The sequence below is a fragment of the Octodon degus genome, unplaced genomic scaffold (assembly GCF_000260255.1).
Source record: "Octodon degus isolate 3935 unplaced genomic scaffold, OctDeg1.0 scaffold00020, whole genome shotgun sequence".
Classification (NCBI taxonomy): domain Eukaryota; kingdom Metazoa; phylum Chordata; class Mammalia; order Rodentia; family Octodontidae; genus Octodon; species Octodon degus.
In genome coordinates this window covers 15,754,718-15,772,839 of record NW_004524596.1, presented here as the reverse complement: position 1 = coordinate 15,772,839, position 18,122 = coordinate 15,754,718, and the positions used below count along the sequence as shown (strand labels likewise).

Genomic DNA, 18,122 nt, shown 5'->3' with positions numbered 1-18,122 from the left:
AATAAATAAAAAAATAAAAAAATAAATATAATTTTCTAAGATAATGATAAACTTACTGTAATCCTTTTAAACTATGATATTTATTGGTGGAATGATAGATTAGTAGATAGTTAACAATATCTTAAATAATACCTGCTTCTTTCTCTCTTTAGCATTCTTAATATAGATATTATGTGGCATTTTTGCTTTCACTGTATTTTCAGCAAGGGTTTAAATAAGTTTTTGTTACTTTAAAAATTCTGCACAGGGGCCGGGGAGATGGCTCAGTGGAATAAGTGCTTCCCTGGCAGGTGCAAGGGTCTGAGTTCAATCCCTGGTTCTGCAAAAAAATAAATAAATAAAATAAATAAATAAATAAAAATTCTGCACAGAACAAATCAGTGTGGCTCATCATGCTAATAGAATGTGCCACAGAAGCAATAAAAAAGATAAAGACAACATGGCTGGCATGTCTTAAAAATGGAGATTTTGCTGGAGAAAAATTTCATGAGAAAATAGTAATATGTATGCTTTGTTACCTAAAATACAACGTGTATTAAGAAGAAATTTTAAGGGCTGGCTAGATAGCTCGGTGGAATAAGCACCTGCTTAGGCAAGCGCAGGGGCCAGGGCTCAATCTCGGCACTACAGGCATGCCGGCTCCACCCCCAGGAGTGCTGAGCCAGCAAGCAAGTCCAGGCACGGTGGCGTGTGCCTGTAATCCTAGTGCTGGGGAGGCTGAAAGTAGGAGATCACTGAGGAGTTTGAGCTGCATCGTGAGACCCTGCACGATAACTAAATAAATAAATAAATAAAACTTATTTATTTTAGTTCTTTAATTCTTGTAGAATACAGATTTGGTATGTTTATGGTAACGCAAATTTATCTGGATTGGGATCTGTTTCTATTCTGAAAAATATTGACTGGTTAAATGGTTATACTTTTTTTAAAAAACATGTGCACACAGAGAACATGTGCAAATAAAAAAGTTAATGTTTTAACTCATTTTTTCTACGTTGAGTCTCACATCTGACTTGGTACCACGTTTCTGAGACCAAGATTATAGTGATGTGAATTTGTAATGAGAAAGTTCAAGCATTTTTATATTCTTAAAATTTCTTGGGGCCGAGAAGATAGGTTGGTGGTCTAAGCGCCTGTCTGGCAAGAACAAGGACCTGGGTTCGATCCCCAGTACCGCATGATGTGACAGAACCCTGGGCACGCTATGCCAGCCACCGAAACTGGGAGTGGTGATGCACACCTGTAACCCCAGAGCTGGGGAGGTCTGAGACAGGAGGATCACTATGAGTCTGAGGTGTGTAGCAAGTCCCTGTACCAAATAAATAAATGAAGATTTTTTTTAAAAAATCATTTGTTAATGAAGTGACTGAAAAGGTCCATTGAAAATACATACCTCTGGGGGCAGGGGATATGGCTCAGTGGAATAAGTGCTTCCCTGGCAAGCACAAGGGTCTGAGTTCAATCCCCGGTTCTGCCAAAAAAAAAAAAAAAAAAACAAGGTCTGAGAATTATTTTTGTACAGCAATTAACCACTAAAAATATATGCAGTGTATTATTTGTTGAAACTGTACTCTCGATTTGATTTGAAACTGTCTCATTGCTATATGTTTATCAATAAAACTTTGAAAAGAAAAAAAAAATATATACCTCTGTGAAAGAGGTTTTTTCACCTAACGTGAATTTTCAGTGCTTTTAAGTAATGGGGAAAAGATACAAGGCATCATTGTAGTTGAAGGAAGCCTTCACTTTCCAGAAGGTAGCAAGGAGGGGTGGTTAAAGAAAACATAGTAGAGAACCACCAGTACATCTTTGTTTTGTTTAATATTTGCAATTCATCATACCTTCTTCACTGTACTGCAGAAAACCTTTGTTGATTATAATTTGGTTCTTTACCTACATGACTAGTAGCTAATCAGTATTATTACTGCATGCGGAGCATTTTCTCTTGTAAGCATAACAGACACTTAAAATCACCTAGGACTGAAATTATTTCATAACAATAAAACAGTTTCAGATTCTGATTTAGATTCAGATGTGATATACCTTAAGTATTTTTTTTTAAACAGATAACTGAGCTTTTCATCTGGAAAATGTGTTAAGTCTATCAAAAGTGGGCTGGGGCCGGGGAGATGGCTCAGTGGATAAGCACTTCCCTGGCAAGTGCAAGGGCCTGAGTTCAATCCCCGGTTCCACCAAAAAAAAAGTGGGCTGGTGGAGGGCTGGGAAGATGGCTCAGTAGAATAAGTGCTTGCCTGGCAAGCGCAGGGTCCTGAATTCAATGCCTGGTACTGCCAAAAAAAAAAAAAAAAGTGGGCTGGAATTTCTTGTTATAAAAATTTTGAGGGAGGTGAGGAAATGTTGGTTATTCTGAGCTAAGGAAAATGACAATGAAGGTTTTAAATTATTATTATTATTATTACTATTACTATTATTATTTTGGAGACAGGATAATGCCATGTAGTTCAATTGGCCTTGAACTGTGTAGCCCACACTGGCCTCAGACTTGCAGCAATCCTCCTGCCTCAGCCTCCCAAGTGCTGAGATTACAGGTGTGCACCACTGTGCCCGTCCATCCCACCATGAGGTTTTAAACCCAGGTTTTATTAATTAGGTAGTCATTTAACATGGTGATTATGAATTCCGGCATCAGGTTACTTGGATTTAAATCCTGGCTCTCTGCTGCTTGCCAGTAAGGATTAAATGCTAAAATCCTTCTAAAATACTTAGTGCCTGATGCATAGTTACTGCTTAATGTTATAGGCATTTATGACCTGTAAAACTAGTTTAATAACTATCCGTTTAGCATTCAAAAAAAAAGCAAATCCCAGTGTTTATTGAGTCCTTGCTTGGAGGGGCTGTGTGGTCTCAGTTCATCTCTCCCCAGCAGACCTGCATTTGGTAGAATGCTGTACTGAAGCAACTTGGGGTGTTTGGATTTCACATAATTTTCAGTCCTGACATTTCAAATGGCAGTTGAAAGAACATGGCCACATTTGTAGGTCTTTCTGTGTATCAGGCCTGGGGCTTGGCACTGTAGAAGCCATTTAATCCTGACAGCTAGAGTGCAAGTTTAGGTTTTGGCCCCATTTTCACACACCAGAACAGTGATGGGAGCCTTTTAGTTTTCAGTGATGTGGACAGCGCGCACACTGTAGGTTCACCACCACCACACTAGGAGGTCCGGGTGTGGGCGGGAAGCACTTACATCTTTTTTGTTTTTGCGGTACTGGGGATGGACTATACATCTCGCTCAGCATTGCCTGGCCTGGAAGACTTGGGGTTCAACAAGAGCCCACTGTGCCACGTTGCCCCTTGTTGCTGGGTATGGAAATGGCTTTTCTTCCTTTTTTTTTTTAATACCAATGGTCATAGCTTAGATCTCTTTGGAATAGCTTAAGCAGTTGATTTCTGTCCCCACATTGTCGCCTCTTAAGTGTTGCAACCACTCTAGTGGTATCTGTATCTTATACCCTACTTTAATGCATTCATGGGAGGATATTTAGAGCTGACATGAAATGCTTTTGTGCCTGGAAACTGCATGTGCCTTTGAGCTCTATAACTTAATGCTGGTCTCTCTGAACGCAGTCGAACCACATGACCAGGACTCTTCTGGGATAGTTATTTTTTTAATAAGTTAAAAAGAAAAATGTATCGTAAGCAATTGAATTGAAAGTTTTTGAATTTTAGGTGCTGGAGATGGTTTTTAACACTATTTTAAAATATCGGTATTTATGCCCACCAGATACCAAATATATGAGGCACTGTTGTATTTATCCTGTTTTCTCAAGTTTTATCAGAATAAAAATTTAATATTTTTGAAACATACTTCCTTTGTAAAGTCACAAATACCACAGATAAATTGTTCATAAATTGAAGCTAGAGATCATAGGATTATAACTAATCGAATTGCTGAAAAATGCTGGAGGGAGGGATAAAACAGATTATGGATTCAATTGAAGAGTTGCATGTTTTTAGGTTAATTGGTATCTCTGTTGCCAGAGGGATTATACTATTCCAGACAAAAATAAAATATTAATTATCATATGATTTATATGTTCCAAGCATAGGGAGAAAACATAATTAACTGACAGAGACAGTTTGGGATTTAAACAGTGTGTTCATTGTAGGGCAGTTGTAATGTTGGTGATTTTGACAGGACTTTCATGGGCAAGACAATGTTGTTGTCCAAGTTAACTCATTTATGTGCATGTGGACAGGACCACGTAGTGTCACGTGGAAAACAGTTCCAGACCAGTGACCACATGCCATTCCACAAGTATCTCCTGCCGTCTTAATAGGAGAGTGGTTAGAATGTAGGTGGATCGGTGTGGGTTTACAGGGGGAACAGCGCTGAGTAGCTCTGTCTGTCCTGGATTCCTCCCTCACAACAGTATTTATTTTAGGAGTACCTAGAAAACCTCATTGTTGCTCAGAACCAAGTTCAGAGGAGCATGTAAATGACCATGTAAAGCCCTTGGTAAGTTGGCTAGCTTTGAAAGACAGATTCCGTCATTCCTGCAAAAGCAAATTTGTAGTAAACATAATGCAACATGCATATTAAAAAGTAGCTTGTGAGAGACGTAGAACTAGCTGCCTGTGTTTTATTTTCTTTTGTCAGAAAAGAGATCCAGTAACCCAGTGGGTGGGAGTCGGTGCAAGCGTGTCTAGGTGTTCTCAGGCAGATCAGCTTCTCCATGTTAGCTGTGACGGCATATACTCACCCCCGTGTTACGAGTACTTTAATTATGTTGGAACACACATTGGTAAGGATATATGCTGTGACTGATTTAAAACCAAATAATTTAATCTTAGCTTAACACTTAACGTCTTGATTTATAAACTGAGCATGATGACACCCGCCTGTAATCCCAGCATGGAGGGGCTGCGGCAGGAGGGTCGCTGTGAACTTGAGGCCATCCTGGGCCACGTAAGGAGACCCTGTCTCTAGAAAATAAATAACAATAAACTGAACTTCTTAATGTATAGTAGGCGATCAGTGATTTTGAATGAGACTTTTAGAGATAATACAGCAAGACATAGTGGCATGTGGACCTGCAGACCCAGCTACTTGGGAAGCTGAGGCAAGATTTAAATCCAGAAGGTCAAGTCCAGCCTGGACAACATAGTGAGACTCCGTCTCAAAAGAAAAACAAGGGCCAGGGAGATGGCTCAGTAGAATAAGCGCTTGCCTGGCAAGCACAAGGACTTGAGTTTAATCCCCAGTTCTGCCAAAAAAAAAAAAAGAAAAAGAAAAACAAAAGCAAAAATGATACAAATGTCTATTAGTGATTGGTTTAAAACCAGTATTTATATTGAATCCTCCTTAAAATTTATGAAAAATGACAGCCATGAGAAGGTGATCATTCTGCTTCTGAAAGGAAGCTGCAGGGGCTTAGCGTGGTGGCAGTATGTCGTGCAGCCCCCAGAGCATTCCTTTGTAAGCTATGTGCTCCCCAAACAGCTCTGTAATAGCACGTATTAAAGATGATTATATGACAAAGATAAAGGTACAGCTTCTCCTGTCCAGTGTGTATAACACTACTCATCAGCTGTTTTATTTCTTCTAAACTGCTGGTTCTGTTTACTACCTAGCAGTGTCCGTTACCTAAAAAATACATTAGTATTCATGCAGGCTTAGTTTTTTTCAAGCTAAAATGTATAATATGCAGAGTACTGATACATGGTTCTCAAAGTTTTCATGTCAAGTTTGAAAATATTTCTTCATCTAATATAATAGCCTTTTTCTTTTTGTGGTATCTGGGATCGAACTCTGGGCCCTGTGCTTGCCCTCTAAGCGCTTATGCCACTGAACTTTCTGCCCTGCCCAGCAGCCTATTTGTTAGTACAGATTGGTACTACTGCCTCTGCTCTGCAGACTGGGAAACAGGCTCAGCTATTAAGTGATGTGACCAAGATCATATGGCTGCACTGGCCCTAACTCAGCTCACTTTCACTCCCCTGCCCAAGCTGTTTCCAAGAAAAGCTTCTAAATAAAACACAATGTTGTTTAAGAAAACAGCTGGATAATTTTGTATAGTTACTTTTAAACCTTTGAACATTTTAAACTAATTTGAAAAAATTATCTAATTTCAAATAAATGGTCATCATCATAGGAAGCCTGCAGCAGCTTGTCAGTGCCCCAGTGGGGAGAGATTCAAAGCAGCTTTTATGTTTAATGCCATTACAAATTTTAGAGTCTACTTGCACTTTATGTGTAGTATATTTTAAAAGACCCCATAGAATATCTGCATTATAATTTAGTAAAATACATCTCAAATGTTTACTCCTATGTTACACAGTTACAAATACCATCTACCATATTATTAAGATTGAGCCTTATAATTTGGAGCCCTAAAAGGTGAAGGATCACTGTGAATACAGATACTTGTTATGGTACAACGATGCAGAGTACAGATATTAACTAGAAGTCCACAAATGGGCTTCAGTCTGGGAAGCCTAAAGTTATGTACAAATACGATCTGAGGTCATGTTTGGCCGGAAGGAAACATGAGTTCAGCTAGATGTGACTTCTAAAGGTATGTTTAAAGTGCTTATGGGAGCAGGAAGGAAGGGAATGCTGCTGTCCAGGGTGACAGTGGCTGCTTGCTTCGCACGTGCCTGTTAGGGCTGGGAACCAAAGCCTAGCTTTGTGCGGCGCTCGGGAGCACAGGTGTGGGTGCTGTGCGCCAGGCACTGCTCTGGGGGCGGTGGAAGAAGTGTGGTGGAGTTTTCATGATTCTAGAGCTTGGGTAACTTGCGTAGGGGTCCTCATTTTGCAGGTGAAACAAGACACAGGCCGGCTGACCCCAGGGTCTTGCATTTAGTAACAGTAGAGCCAAGTCCCAATTCCAGTCTCTAATAAAATTGGTGCTCCTCACTGTTCTATACTGCTTGGAATGTGCTCTGAGAAATGCTGAATACCTCCTGGCATTCAGTATGCTTTCCTTTCCTAAAATGTAAGCAGAGTTCCGTGGGGTAGCAGTGCCGGATGAGAATAGTGGGGTTTTCAGGTGGGTACATGTTCATAATTTTGAAATGTACTTCATTCAGCAATAATGATTTGCTTAACAGAGAAAACATACATTTTATGTCATGTGGCCTTTTAATTTATAAAGGTTATTTTATTTCTGAGAGAAAAAGTACTTAGTACTCGTGTGATGTACCCAGACCCCATTTTATGAAATGGAAAACTTTTATCACTGCTATTTTAAGAGAAAAATCAATCATCTTGTGGTTTAAGGGATTAAAAAATACACAAGGCATCATGTGATTTAAAGAAAGGCCAGTAATGGTGCCCTAAACAGGCTATCTTAGCCCCTCGGGTTTTAGCTGTTACATTTCACCCTGTTACATGCAGGAGCTGCCTCTTCTGTTTAGTGATCACGACGCCGAAAAGCATTTAGGCAAGCATTTAGACGCGGTGGTGCGTGCCTGCCGCCCCCCCCCCCTGCTCCGGAGGGGGGAAGGGGGGAAGCGGGGGCGCCGAGGCGGGAGGCGGGAGCGGGGAGCGGGGAGCCGGGAGAGGCGGCGGGAGGCCGGCACTTGAGGCCAGCAGCCCAGGCAGCCGGCTCAAGCAGTGGACAGCAGGAGCAAAGGAAAACAGTTTTTTAAAAACTGGATTAAAAGAAGATTGGCATTTGGTAGCACCCACTTGTGAATTACTTCCTTTATATGAATGTCTTTGTTCTGTTTCCTGTTTTCCTTAAACAAAATAATTATATTCAGCCATCGCACATTATTATCCGTTGAAATATCTAGCTATGCAGCTGATCTTAGACAGGTGTATCTTTCAATCCTATTTGGACATGAAGAATGCTAAATAGAAGTAGCTCAGTATGTGAAAGAAGTTTTAAATAAACATGAAGATCTAATTATTAAAATGTTATTATGCTAGGAAGGTTTGCTGCTGTGGTGTAAACTTTTAAAGCATTTACAGGGAGGTCGGAACTTGCTTAGCAGTGGTTACAGTTGAACAACCTCCCCCTAACTTCCCCTTTCCCTATTCCCTATCTTGGTCTACAGAAATCCGGAAGGGCTGGTCTAATAGCTCATCCGATTAAAGCCCCTGCAAGCAGGCACAGGTGCTGGGCTTTGATTCCTGGGCCTGCTCTGCCAGCCCTGCTCCTGGGGCGCACTGAGAAGGCAAATGAGACTGGGCGTGGTGGCACGCGCCTATAATCCCAGCTCTTGGGAGGCTGTAAACAGGCAGATCACTATGAATCCGATCTAGTGAGATCCTAACACCCTGTAGACCCTTGCCTAAAGTACAAAAAAAAAAAAAAAAAAAAAAAAAATCAGGAAGATCTCTCTTAAGCTGAGAAAAAGTTCTAAGAAAGGACTGTGTCCACAGTTAAGGAATGTTTATTTCTGGAAGGTCAAGCAGGTTCTCTTAGCAGTTAAGTACAAAGCCAGTGAACATTTTAATTTCATCCATGGTGCATGGATTTCTTGATTTACCTAATAATCACCGATGTCCCAAGCCTTAACCTTTAGTTAGGTAAGATGTTCAAACTGGCATTTATTTGTGACATTCTGTTGGAGGTGAAGCATGGCATCAGTTTAAAGAATATGTGGTGAGTGTCAGTGTCTGCTGGAGGACAAAGAGCCATTCGGAAATTATAGTGATTAAGACAGAACTGAGTAACCCAAATCTGAGTGTGGCCGGCGAGGGATGATTACTTCCTGTATGCTGACCGGGGCTTTTTAGCAGAGTGCAGGTGCTGCCAGTGACGCGCAGTCCCGCGGCCGCGCAGAGGACAGCGTCCTGCCAACTGTTTCCGTAGTGTGTTCAATAAAGACTCCTGAGGTCAGAAGGTCAGTACTTTACATAGATAGTAAACTGCGTATCATTTTATTTGTAACCCCATGTGTTAAGAAGGGACACTGTTAAAGTAACAATCACTTTAGTAACAACCAACAAACCAATATTTAATTTGGTACTTAAAATAATTAAAAGTCCAACGGAAGCAGTCTCTAAAGTAACTAAGAATTCATGACAAACACCATTAATTCAAGCTGTACTTACTGGAAATTCAACATGGGTAACCTAAAATGTACCTACAGAGATAAAATAAGGACGTAAATTAGCCAACTACTACATGAGATTTCAGGAAGTCCCTAAAATTATTTTTAAGAACTTTAGAACTAATCCACTGCATGTAAAAATGGATTAACTACAAATCTTTTAGCTTCTTTCATATACGACCTTATTAGAAGCAATATATTTGCATTCACTAGCAAAATTTATGGCAATAAAGTATTCTGAAGTGTATCTCTCATTTTGCTAGTTTGAAAGAGTCATTCCAGAGAGTCATCTGAATTTCTATTAAAACCTAAGCCTTTAATGAAAAAAAAATGTCTCTGAAAATAAGGCAATTTTTCTACAATCTGCTTATGAATAGAAAACAACTCTTTGGTTTTTAGTTTAAGTGACCGGGAGGATTTTGCCAAAAGAAGCTCTAAATAACGCAATTAAAAATCTCTGACTAAGCAATGGGAAACTCCAAACCCCATCAAGGTCAGTAGAGTACCTAAGGCACCTCAGGTTCGGATGACGCAGTCCTCTTCACTTAGAGTCCTGGAAGTCTGTGTACAGATCCTTACCATGTGGAGAAGGTGGCTGGGGCCCAGCAGTGAGGACTGCGGACGAGAACGCAGACGCTAGGAGCTGAGCAATGGGACACACTGGAGGTCATCTCTTCTCCCTCCCGAATTTTAAGGTGAGGAAACAGGCCCAGTGAGGAAGCAGCTGACAACAGCTTGTGTGTCCAGATTCCTAATCCGTCGCTTAGAGCAGGACGAATTGTGGACTTTGTTCTCATTACCTAGCAGACCAAGTGTGAAGTGTTTCAAAGATGTAAAATTAGGAAAAAAAAAAAAAATCGCCATCAAATTCCCAAAGGCAACTAGGAAATGTGTAATACTTTACTGTCTTAATTCCTTTATACCATGTGTTGGACAGCTCAGATAATAGTTAATTGATTTATACAATTCCTTAAATTCTATCTAAAAATAGACCAAAATTAAATGAGAAAGTTACAGAAGATTTCATTTGAGCATACATAAGGCCATGATAGTGTGAACCACCATTCTTGAGAAGGAAGAGATCCAACGTCCAGTTCCGAGAGAAAGCTGCTGACTAGGTATCCAGTAGACTCTCCACTCTCCAATGGGGAAGATGATGCTTGTATTTTTTAAAATCTCTACAAAGCTCACATACAAAGACAGTACATCCTAGATTTGTGACTGATAGAAGCATTTAAGGCGGTCATTTTCAAGTATAAATGTTTAGTGTTCCATTACCCAATCTGTGCAGTACGTAGAGCTGCAAGTACAAATCATACAGATGAACAGAAGCCTACCAAAGACAAATCACAGTTTAGGCGAAGCAAGTGGAAATGTAAGGAAGGCTCAGGAAACTGCGGATTAGATTCTGCATCTCTAAACTGCATCAGTGGTTCACACTTTGTCTAACACTGCTGTGTGGTGTGGCATTTGGAACATGGCAGATCTGTAGCAGACCAGCCAAGAAGGTAAGGTGGGCAACAGGACCACTTAGTAAAAGGGTTCTCCTCTACCACAGTCCTGGGCCTGTTCCTCAGAAGATGACTAGAAATGGCTCCAGAATAGCACAAAAGCTTTACAGGTGGACATGAGAAGTTTGTTGCCTTTTTTTTTTTTTTTTTTTTTTTTAAGCAGAGCCTTTCCTCCTCACCTCAGGACAAATACATACTGCTTGTAAATTAAATCAACATTTCTGGCTTAATGGAATATTGTGAAATGCCATACAGCTGGAGAGAATAAGTACTTGGGAGCCAGTGGTATTCTGTTAACTTACATTCTGAGTGTGCACATGAATTGTGATTCTGTAATTTTTGCTGTGGTTGCAGTATGTGTATCTGAAAGGTGACAACAGTTTTATTACAGAAGTAGCTGCTGTTTCAAGTTCGCGCAACACGCTTGGATTCCAGGTCTTGCCTCTGTAACGTACGCGACCGTTCTCTGCATCTCGGTCAGCATATACACATCTCTTTACATTTGATATACACAGCCAATGTGGGCATTTAACAAAATTTACCAGCTATTTCAGAGAGCTAAATCGGGTCCATGATTATGGCTAAGTCTGACCCCAAATTGTAATTTGTAATTTTAGCATGTGTCTCGTGCAGTTTGGGGAGCATCAAACTAAATCTACAATTGTCAGAAGCCTTGTTACAGTGTAATGCACAGTAACTAAAATGTGTACATTTTTAGTGTTGATGATAAATGCAGTTCCAACCTGATTATGCTTTTGGCATTCGTTAAGAAAGCACATAAGCTTTAATATAGAAGTATCTAGGTTACAGTGAACTTGTGCTCAGGTAACGCTAAGCGTTGGCTCGCTTTGACCTCACACATCCTCTCCTCAGGTGTGGCCCATCTCCTGCACGCTTGGAGCGACCTTTGGCTATGTGGCCGGCCTTGTCATTTCTCCTCTCTGGATATACTGGAATAGAAAGCAACTTACGTACAAGAACAATTAACCGGAGCAAAGGGAGAAGAGAATCCTTTGTGCAGATTCCGTAAGGGCTGCGCAGAAATGTGGATGGTCAAAGCCAAGCAGTTCCATTTACAGCACTGTTGTGTTTTTTTTTTTTTTTTTAAATGTAGTTTCAACATGTGATTGTAGCTTTTTAAACTATGAAAACCCTGAGAGATTGTATGTTCTAATTGAAATAAAGTATTTATAATAGATTGTGGCTTCAGATTCTGTTTGCTGCTTGTTAGACCTTTAAGGGACATTCTTAAAGAATTTTACAGAATGCTGAGGACAGGTTTTTTGTTTTCTTTCAAGTTTTAAACTGCTTCATTGCAAGAGGTCTGGGTATCGCTGTAGCATTTCATATGCTTTCTGAGAGAAATTGACAGTTTTCTTGGCCACTGAAGATGTTTTTCACGTAATCAAACAACAGTTTATACATCTTGATCCTATTCTTTTTTTAACTGCATGTTTCTTTGGAGTTAAGATGGCTATGATAGCCTCATCGAAAACAGTCTTCAGTCCCTTCTGGGTTAAAGCTGAACATTCCACATAGCAGCATGCGCCTATCTGGGAGGGGAAAATAAAACCACAAATGTGTAAAATCCTTTTACATAACTGGCTGACGTATCACATTATAACCAACTGTAAAACAGAGCTATGCAAAAGAATAAACATCCCTATTCATGTGCCCCTCAGTAGCCAACTGTTAAAACAGCAGTATTTTTCCTAGACTTTATGAAAACTTCTTTCCTTCATCAAATACTTGAATACCTTCTGTACCTCAAGCACTGCTTGACTGAGGAATAGAAGCTACAAGGTGTCCAGCGCATCACTGTTACACACTTCCTTCAGAAACCCTGCTATACCACAGCCTTGTCTTCCCGTGTTACTCTGCCACCTACTTCTACGAGTCGACTGAAAACAGCCTGACTGAGCACAGCACAAATGTTCAGGTACTTGGAAAGGGATTAAAGTCAGCACCTGTGACCGATGCCTCTGTCCATGCGTAACTTTTTAAGAACATGCTGCTGACAGTGTGGCAAGGATAGAAGAGCCTGGCTTTGGACTGAGACCCAACTCTGCCTGCCACTTGCTACTGTAGGACCTTAGACAATGACCCCAAGCCTCCGCTTTCTCGTCACGAGGCAAAAAGACCTGCCTCGCAGAGTCACGGTAAGGATTAAACAAGACAAGGCATGTGAAGCACCCAGTACAGTGCCTGGGATCCCGTGAATACGCAAGTGTTAGCTTTTATTATCTTTACACTTATTTTTTCAATTCTACAAATGTTGTGTTACCTCTTTTGCTAGTTTCTGTCCTTGTTCCACACATATTGGTTTTTCTTTCATATCATTCAGTCTTGCTAAAGTTTTGGGGTCATCTCGGAGATCAATCTAAAAAAGGTCAATAATATCCCAAAACATTACAAGGCTTTAAAGAGAAAGCATGTTATCCCATTTAATCCTCAGATTAAAAAAGAAAGATTAAAAAGAAATTTAAACTTATTAAAGCTAAAATAACTGCTTTGTTTTGATACTTTTTTCCACAAATACGACACTAACCCACACCTGAATCTAAACACCTCCTTTGCTAACCTTGGGACCACCTGTCTGAGAGTAACTCTCACACAATGGCAGCAGAACGTACGCTTAACTTGGTAAAATCAAAGCAGATGTACCTGAGTTCCTATTAATAAAAAGGGGACGTTCGGCGCATACTCCTTAAGTTCCGGTACCCACTCCTCTCTCACGTTCTGAAATGAGGCTGGATTGACCACGGAGAAGCATATGAGGAAGACGTCAGTCATCGGGTAGGATAAAGGCCTCAGACGATCATAGTCTTCCTAAGATGAAAACAGAAACCACGTCATCTACATTTGCACTTCTACAGTTCATTTATCATATGTACGTCATGTCATATGACCAAAGAGAAAACTCAGGAGTATCCCCCAAATAAAATGTGTGGCACGCTATATAAAACAATATGAATTCCACTTGTTTTCATTAATCTTTGCAAAATTCCTGAACACTAGCAGGGGAAAAAAAAAATATCACGAATCAATTCAAAAACTAAAGCACTCACTGGAAACATTTTTAACTAAAAAGTCTGCACAAAGCATGGAGAGCTAGATGTTACAACAATTTGTAGATACTTACCATGCGTCAAGTGTCCCTCATCATGTCCTCTCAGGAGCTACTACTAAACAGCTCCCCACCTGCTTTCCTTCTGAGTAAATGGAGGCACTGAGGGCGGGTGAGGAGTGTGTGCAGGTGTGTGGGTGGCAATGTGGCCGGAGGGAAGGAACTGGGATTCGGGTTTCACACCACCGTCTACACGCTTACTCGCATTCAACGTATAGTCATACAATAGTGGTTTAAAATTTAACAAATACTATCACAGTAAAAGACATATTGCTGTCAGGTGCCTGTAAAATATTCCTCTTTGAACACTTCAGCTTATCATTCCTGCTGCCTTCTGAAGCAGGTCCCTGCACTTGTGTGGCTGCCTCTGGGTCCTAATCAACTTGAAAGTGTTTACCTTTTTCATGGTCATTTTGACTTGGGCACAGGGCCAGATCCAGTGAATACGGTAAAGAAGGCACATGGTAATGTTTTGGGCAGAAACCACCATAAATACTCTGTACTGATTTAGGAGATCAAGGCAGCCAGGAAAAGGCACAAAAGAGGACTTCCAGACTGTTCCAGAAAGTGGCAATGCCACAGGATACGTGTGTTCAAAGCATGGGAGAATATTCTGAGGTTTAATGCCAATGTGTCTGTTAGTGTCAAAGAAGTTTTTCATTTCAATATTCACCACGTTTATTGGTCTCACCTCATACCTTCACTGAAACCCTCAATTCTTGCTTCTCCCATTTTCTGTAGTTTTTTTTCACTCCCCCCCCATGTGTGTAAATCCAAAGACAGCAGCCTCTGGGGTAACTTCACAGAGACATCCTTCTTCTTCCCAACTGCTGTCTCCCCTCCCAGATGTCTGTGTCTAGCTCCTCAGCTGTCATCTTCAAGCATGCACCCGCCACCCGAGCTGCTCCGGACACACACAAGGTGGCGCAGCACGCGCTGCCCCGCCCGGCCTGGGGGAGGGCTGTCCTAGAGGACGCGCTGGCCTCTTGGGTTCTTCTCCAGGCTGCATCTCCAGGAGCTCCAGATGGCTGCTTCAGTCTCTTACCACAAAGGTGGCTAACGCCCTCCCTGGCCGGTGCTTTAGACCACTGAGCCATCTCACCAGCCCCCAGAATTCCATTTTTTTAAAAGCAGAATATCACTTTTATATATATTTTTTCCTTGGGTACTGGGGATCAAACTGAAGACCTTGCACTTGCCAGCTGCTGAGCTATCTCTCCAGTCCTTATTTTTTAAAATATATAATTAAGTTTATTGGTACATTTTTAGATATACATAGTGATCTATTCACCATAGGGAACTTGTACCTGTCCGTGATATATTTTGATTTTTCTATTTTTCCCAACACCCTCTCCTCCCTTCAACCCATCTTCTCCTCCCTATTCACAAAGCTTTTCCATTTTATCCTCCTTAAGAGCTTTTTACACTTTTCCCTTCTTTCCTTTTCCCCACACTTTTCTTCTTTCCTTTTGAACAGTGTTTTTTCTTTGCCCTGGGCTAGATATGCATCTGGATTTTTTTGGATTTTCTGTTTTTCTTTTTTATATTTAGTACAGTGTCTACAGGGTCTGACGACACAGACTGGACTCGTAGTGATTCTCCTGTGTTCAGCCTCCCAAGTGCTGGGATTACAGGCGGATGCCACCACTCCCAGTCTCAATCTCTCTCAGCTTTTGTGCCCCTGGGGTGGGGCCAGCACAGCACACTGAGGATTGAACCGCAGGTGCTGCCGTCTGCCTAAACAGGCGCTTTAATCCGCTCAGCTATCTGCTGGCCTTTGCATCTGGTTGCTAGGAAACGGGCTTCAGTCTCCTCCCCTCTTCAGTAACACACTGCCCCGTTAGAACAGCACAGATTTGGGTCTAAGAACATTAAAAACCTCTTCCGGGGCTGAGGAGAGAGCTCAGCGGCTTAAGCACCTGCCTGGCAAGCACAAGGTCTTGAGTTTGATCCCCAGTACCAAAAACCAAAACCAAAACCTTCCACTCAGAGCCCTCACGGCACTATTTCTTCCACAGAACAACTTTTCTTTCACGTCAGCTCCTGCTATTTTTCTTAATACAGTCTGCAGCTCAAGCACAGAGCTTGAGGCCGGTTGGTTCCAGGACCCTGTAGCTACCAGATCCACGGAGGCCCACGCTTCCTACACTGAGCACAGCACATGCAGAGCCACCACACGCGTTCCTGTGCCGGTGCGATCGTGTCTACAGCACGTATGATCCCTCGTACAGTGTAAGCGCTGGGAAGGTGGCTATGGCTGTCCTGCTTAGGAACCAGCGAGGGAAGGCCTGCCATGTTCAGTACACAGCCGTTTTGCCTCCAAGTACGTTCAGCCACGGCGGGTAAGAGTCTCCGGGCCTAGAACCCAAGGACCCGGGCTGGCGGCGGTAACATCGCCAACTCTTGCCTTCGGGGGTTAGCTCTTGCACTCTGCTGCCAGGCCTGCGAGGGGTTCTCCTGAACTTGAGCCCCACACTGAAGATTTCCTAGACAATGGCTCGCATAGGACAGACAGAGGGAGAAAAGCCACCCCTGACTTTCTGTACCCTTCTTTATTTTGTTTTGAGACAGGGTCTCACTATATAGTGCAGACTGGCCTAAAACTCACTATGTAGCCCAGGCTGGCCTCCAACTCACAGAGATCCTCCTGCCTCAGCCCCCAGGAAGTGTTACTACAAGCGGAAACAAAACAAACAGAAACACAAACAGAAGTTAACGAGGAAATCAATTAGAGCAGGTATGGGACAGGCCAGGCTCCAGCGAGTCACTGCAGGGCTACTAGCAGAAGCCCACGTTGAAGCCTCCATTTGAGCCCTCAACAGCGTGATCGCGCGCACGCCCCACTCCCTGTTTCAAGCTGCAAGTCCATCAGAGAACTGAAGAAACAGTGTTTGACCTCGGCCTCCTACCCAGCGTCTCTGCTTCCGAGCAACCTTCGCTTGGCACGGCCTGGCCATGGGTGTTCTCATTAAAACACTCATTCAGACTTAGGTTTCCAGCGGTCACAGAAACAGAGGCCGCGATGTTATTCTAGAGGATTATGAGGAATAAATAAAATAATGCAGCTAAAGCCCTCCGTGTTGCACCTGGCACATGAGTGAAGCTGTCCGGTGCCTTAAAATGAATCCTTTATCGCTGCAAAGCTGGGGCTGCGCCTTGGCAAACCCAGGCCGAATCCCAGGAGTCCCCCGTAGTCCCGGCTGCGCATCTCCCTCCGACCACAATTAAAGCAGCATCTTCAGTGAGAAATAAAAATTTTCTGCACTCTCAACAAAACCCATAAACTGAGGTCTCTTGTGGGCAGTATTAATTTTCAGAATAGTAAAGAGAATGATATCCCTGCAGTAATTAGTCATTTTAGAATGCAGCAGCCTTCAGACTACTTAAAAGAGGAAGAAGAAAGATTTGTATATTTTCAAGAATGCCAAATTAGATGCTGTAATGAAAATTTTACTTTTCAAGCAAGTTTACCTCATCAGGGAAGCAGAGCAGTACACTCTTTCTCTAGGGGGACAGGACAAGAAATTTAAAGGAAGTGAATTCAAAGTTCCTAGAAGCATTTGATGTTAACCAAAGTATTCCACAGGATACAAATCGCTTCTATAGAGTCCTGTCACAAGCACAGTAAGTCCCAATTTTCTTCAGTGAGGACACATGGGTGCAAAGAAAGGCAACAGAGCAACTCAATCCTCGGTGCTGTATGTGTTAAACCGCAGCACCTATCAGAATAATTCAATGTGTGAAAGTAAATTCAATGTGTAAACAGTAAGAAAACAAGTAGGCTTAGAACTCTTTGGAAAGAAATGTTACTTCATAAATGCAAGCTACCTAAGATGAACTCCTTCTGCCATCACCTCTGGCTAAATAACTGGCAGTTGTAAGAATGAGACCTTTTTGCTTTCATCTAGCCTGAGTAATTAGGAGTCTAATAATAGCAAATTAAAAAAAAAATAAATTATCCCCTGAGCATACTGTACCTGGCACTGTATAAAACTGCTTATACCCTCTGTACCATATCTTGAGTTAATGTGGACTATTACATTTGGGGATAAATAAGTAGAAATGCATAGGGCCTGGCATCTAGAGTATGTATTTTAAACCTGACACAAAGTATAGTGTGACTGCCCTTTTAAATGACCACCTATCAGAACTTTTCCCAGCCACCTCTCCAATGTCCTCCTAATTAACAGACTAATTATATTTTAGATCTAATTTTAAAAGTAGGTATTTAAACATTTGACTAGAACATCCTTAAGAATGCAGAAAAGTCTATTAGAGACTATCATCTGACATCAAACCTGTGAAAAAATGTTGAGTTTGGTCAACAGGATGTTGGACTGCTTAGTAAATCCTTTACTTTGTATCAGCAGGCCAAGTAGCAGAGGTGACCATTTTTCAACTGGGGCCAGGGAGATGGCTCATTAGAATAAGCGCTTGCCTGGCAAGCACAAGGGCCTGAG

At 41.8% G+C, this 18,122-nt stretch overlaps 2 protein-coding genes across 2 annotated transcripts in view; one reads left to right on the top strand and one right to left on the bottom strand.

Annotated features, from left to right (window-relative positions):
• Pigf (phosphatidylinositol glycan anchor biosynthesis class F) overlaps nt 1–11,541 on the top strand; it is a 37,922-nt gene extending 26,381 nt beyond the window's left edge. Inside the window, 1 exon segment of the mRNA XM_004649095.2 lies at nt 11,409–11,541. Coding sequence (XP_004649152.1) covers nt 11,409–11,522 — 114 coding nt within the window. The 3' untranslated portion in view covers nt 11,523–11,541.
• The window catches only part of Rhoq (ras homolog family member Q), a 35,632-nt gene continuing 26,325 nt past the window's right edge, over nt 8,816–18,122 (bottom strand). Inside the window, exons 3-5 of the mRNA XM_004627678.2 lie at nt 13,200–13,364; nt 12,820–12,915; nt 8,816–12,088 (exon numbers count right to left, since the gene is read on the bottom strand). Of these exons, the coding sequence (XP_004627735.1) occupies nt 11,933–12,088; nt 12,820–12,915; nt 13,200–13,364 (417 nt within the window). The 3' untranslated portion in view covers nt 8,816–11,932. The remainder of the gene's footprint in view (nt 12,089–12,819; nt 12,916–13,199; nt 13,365–18,122) is intronic.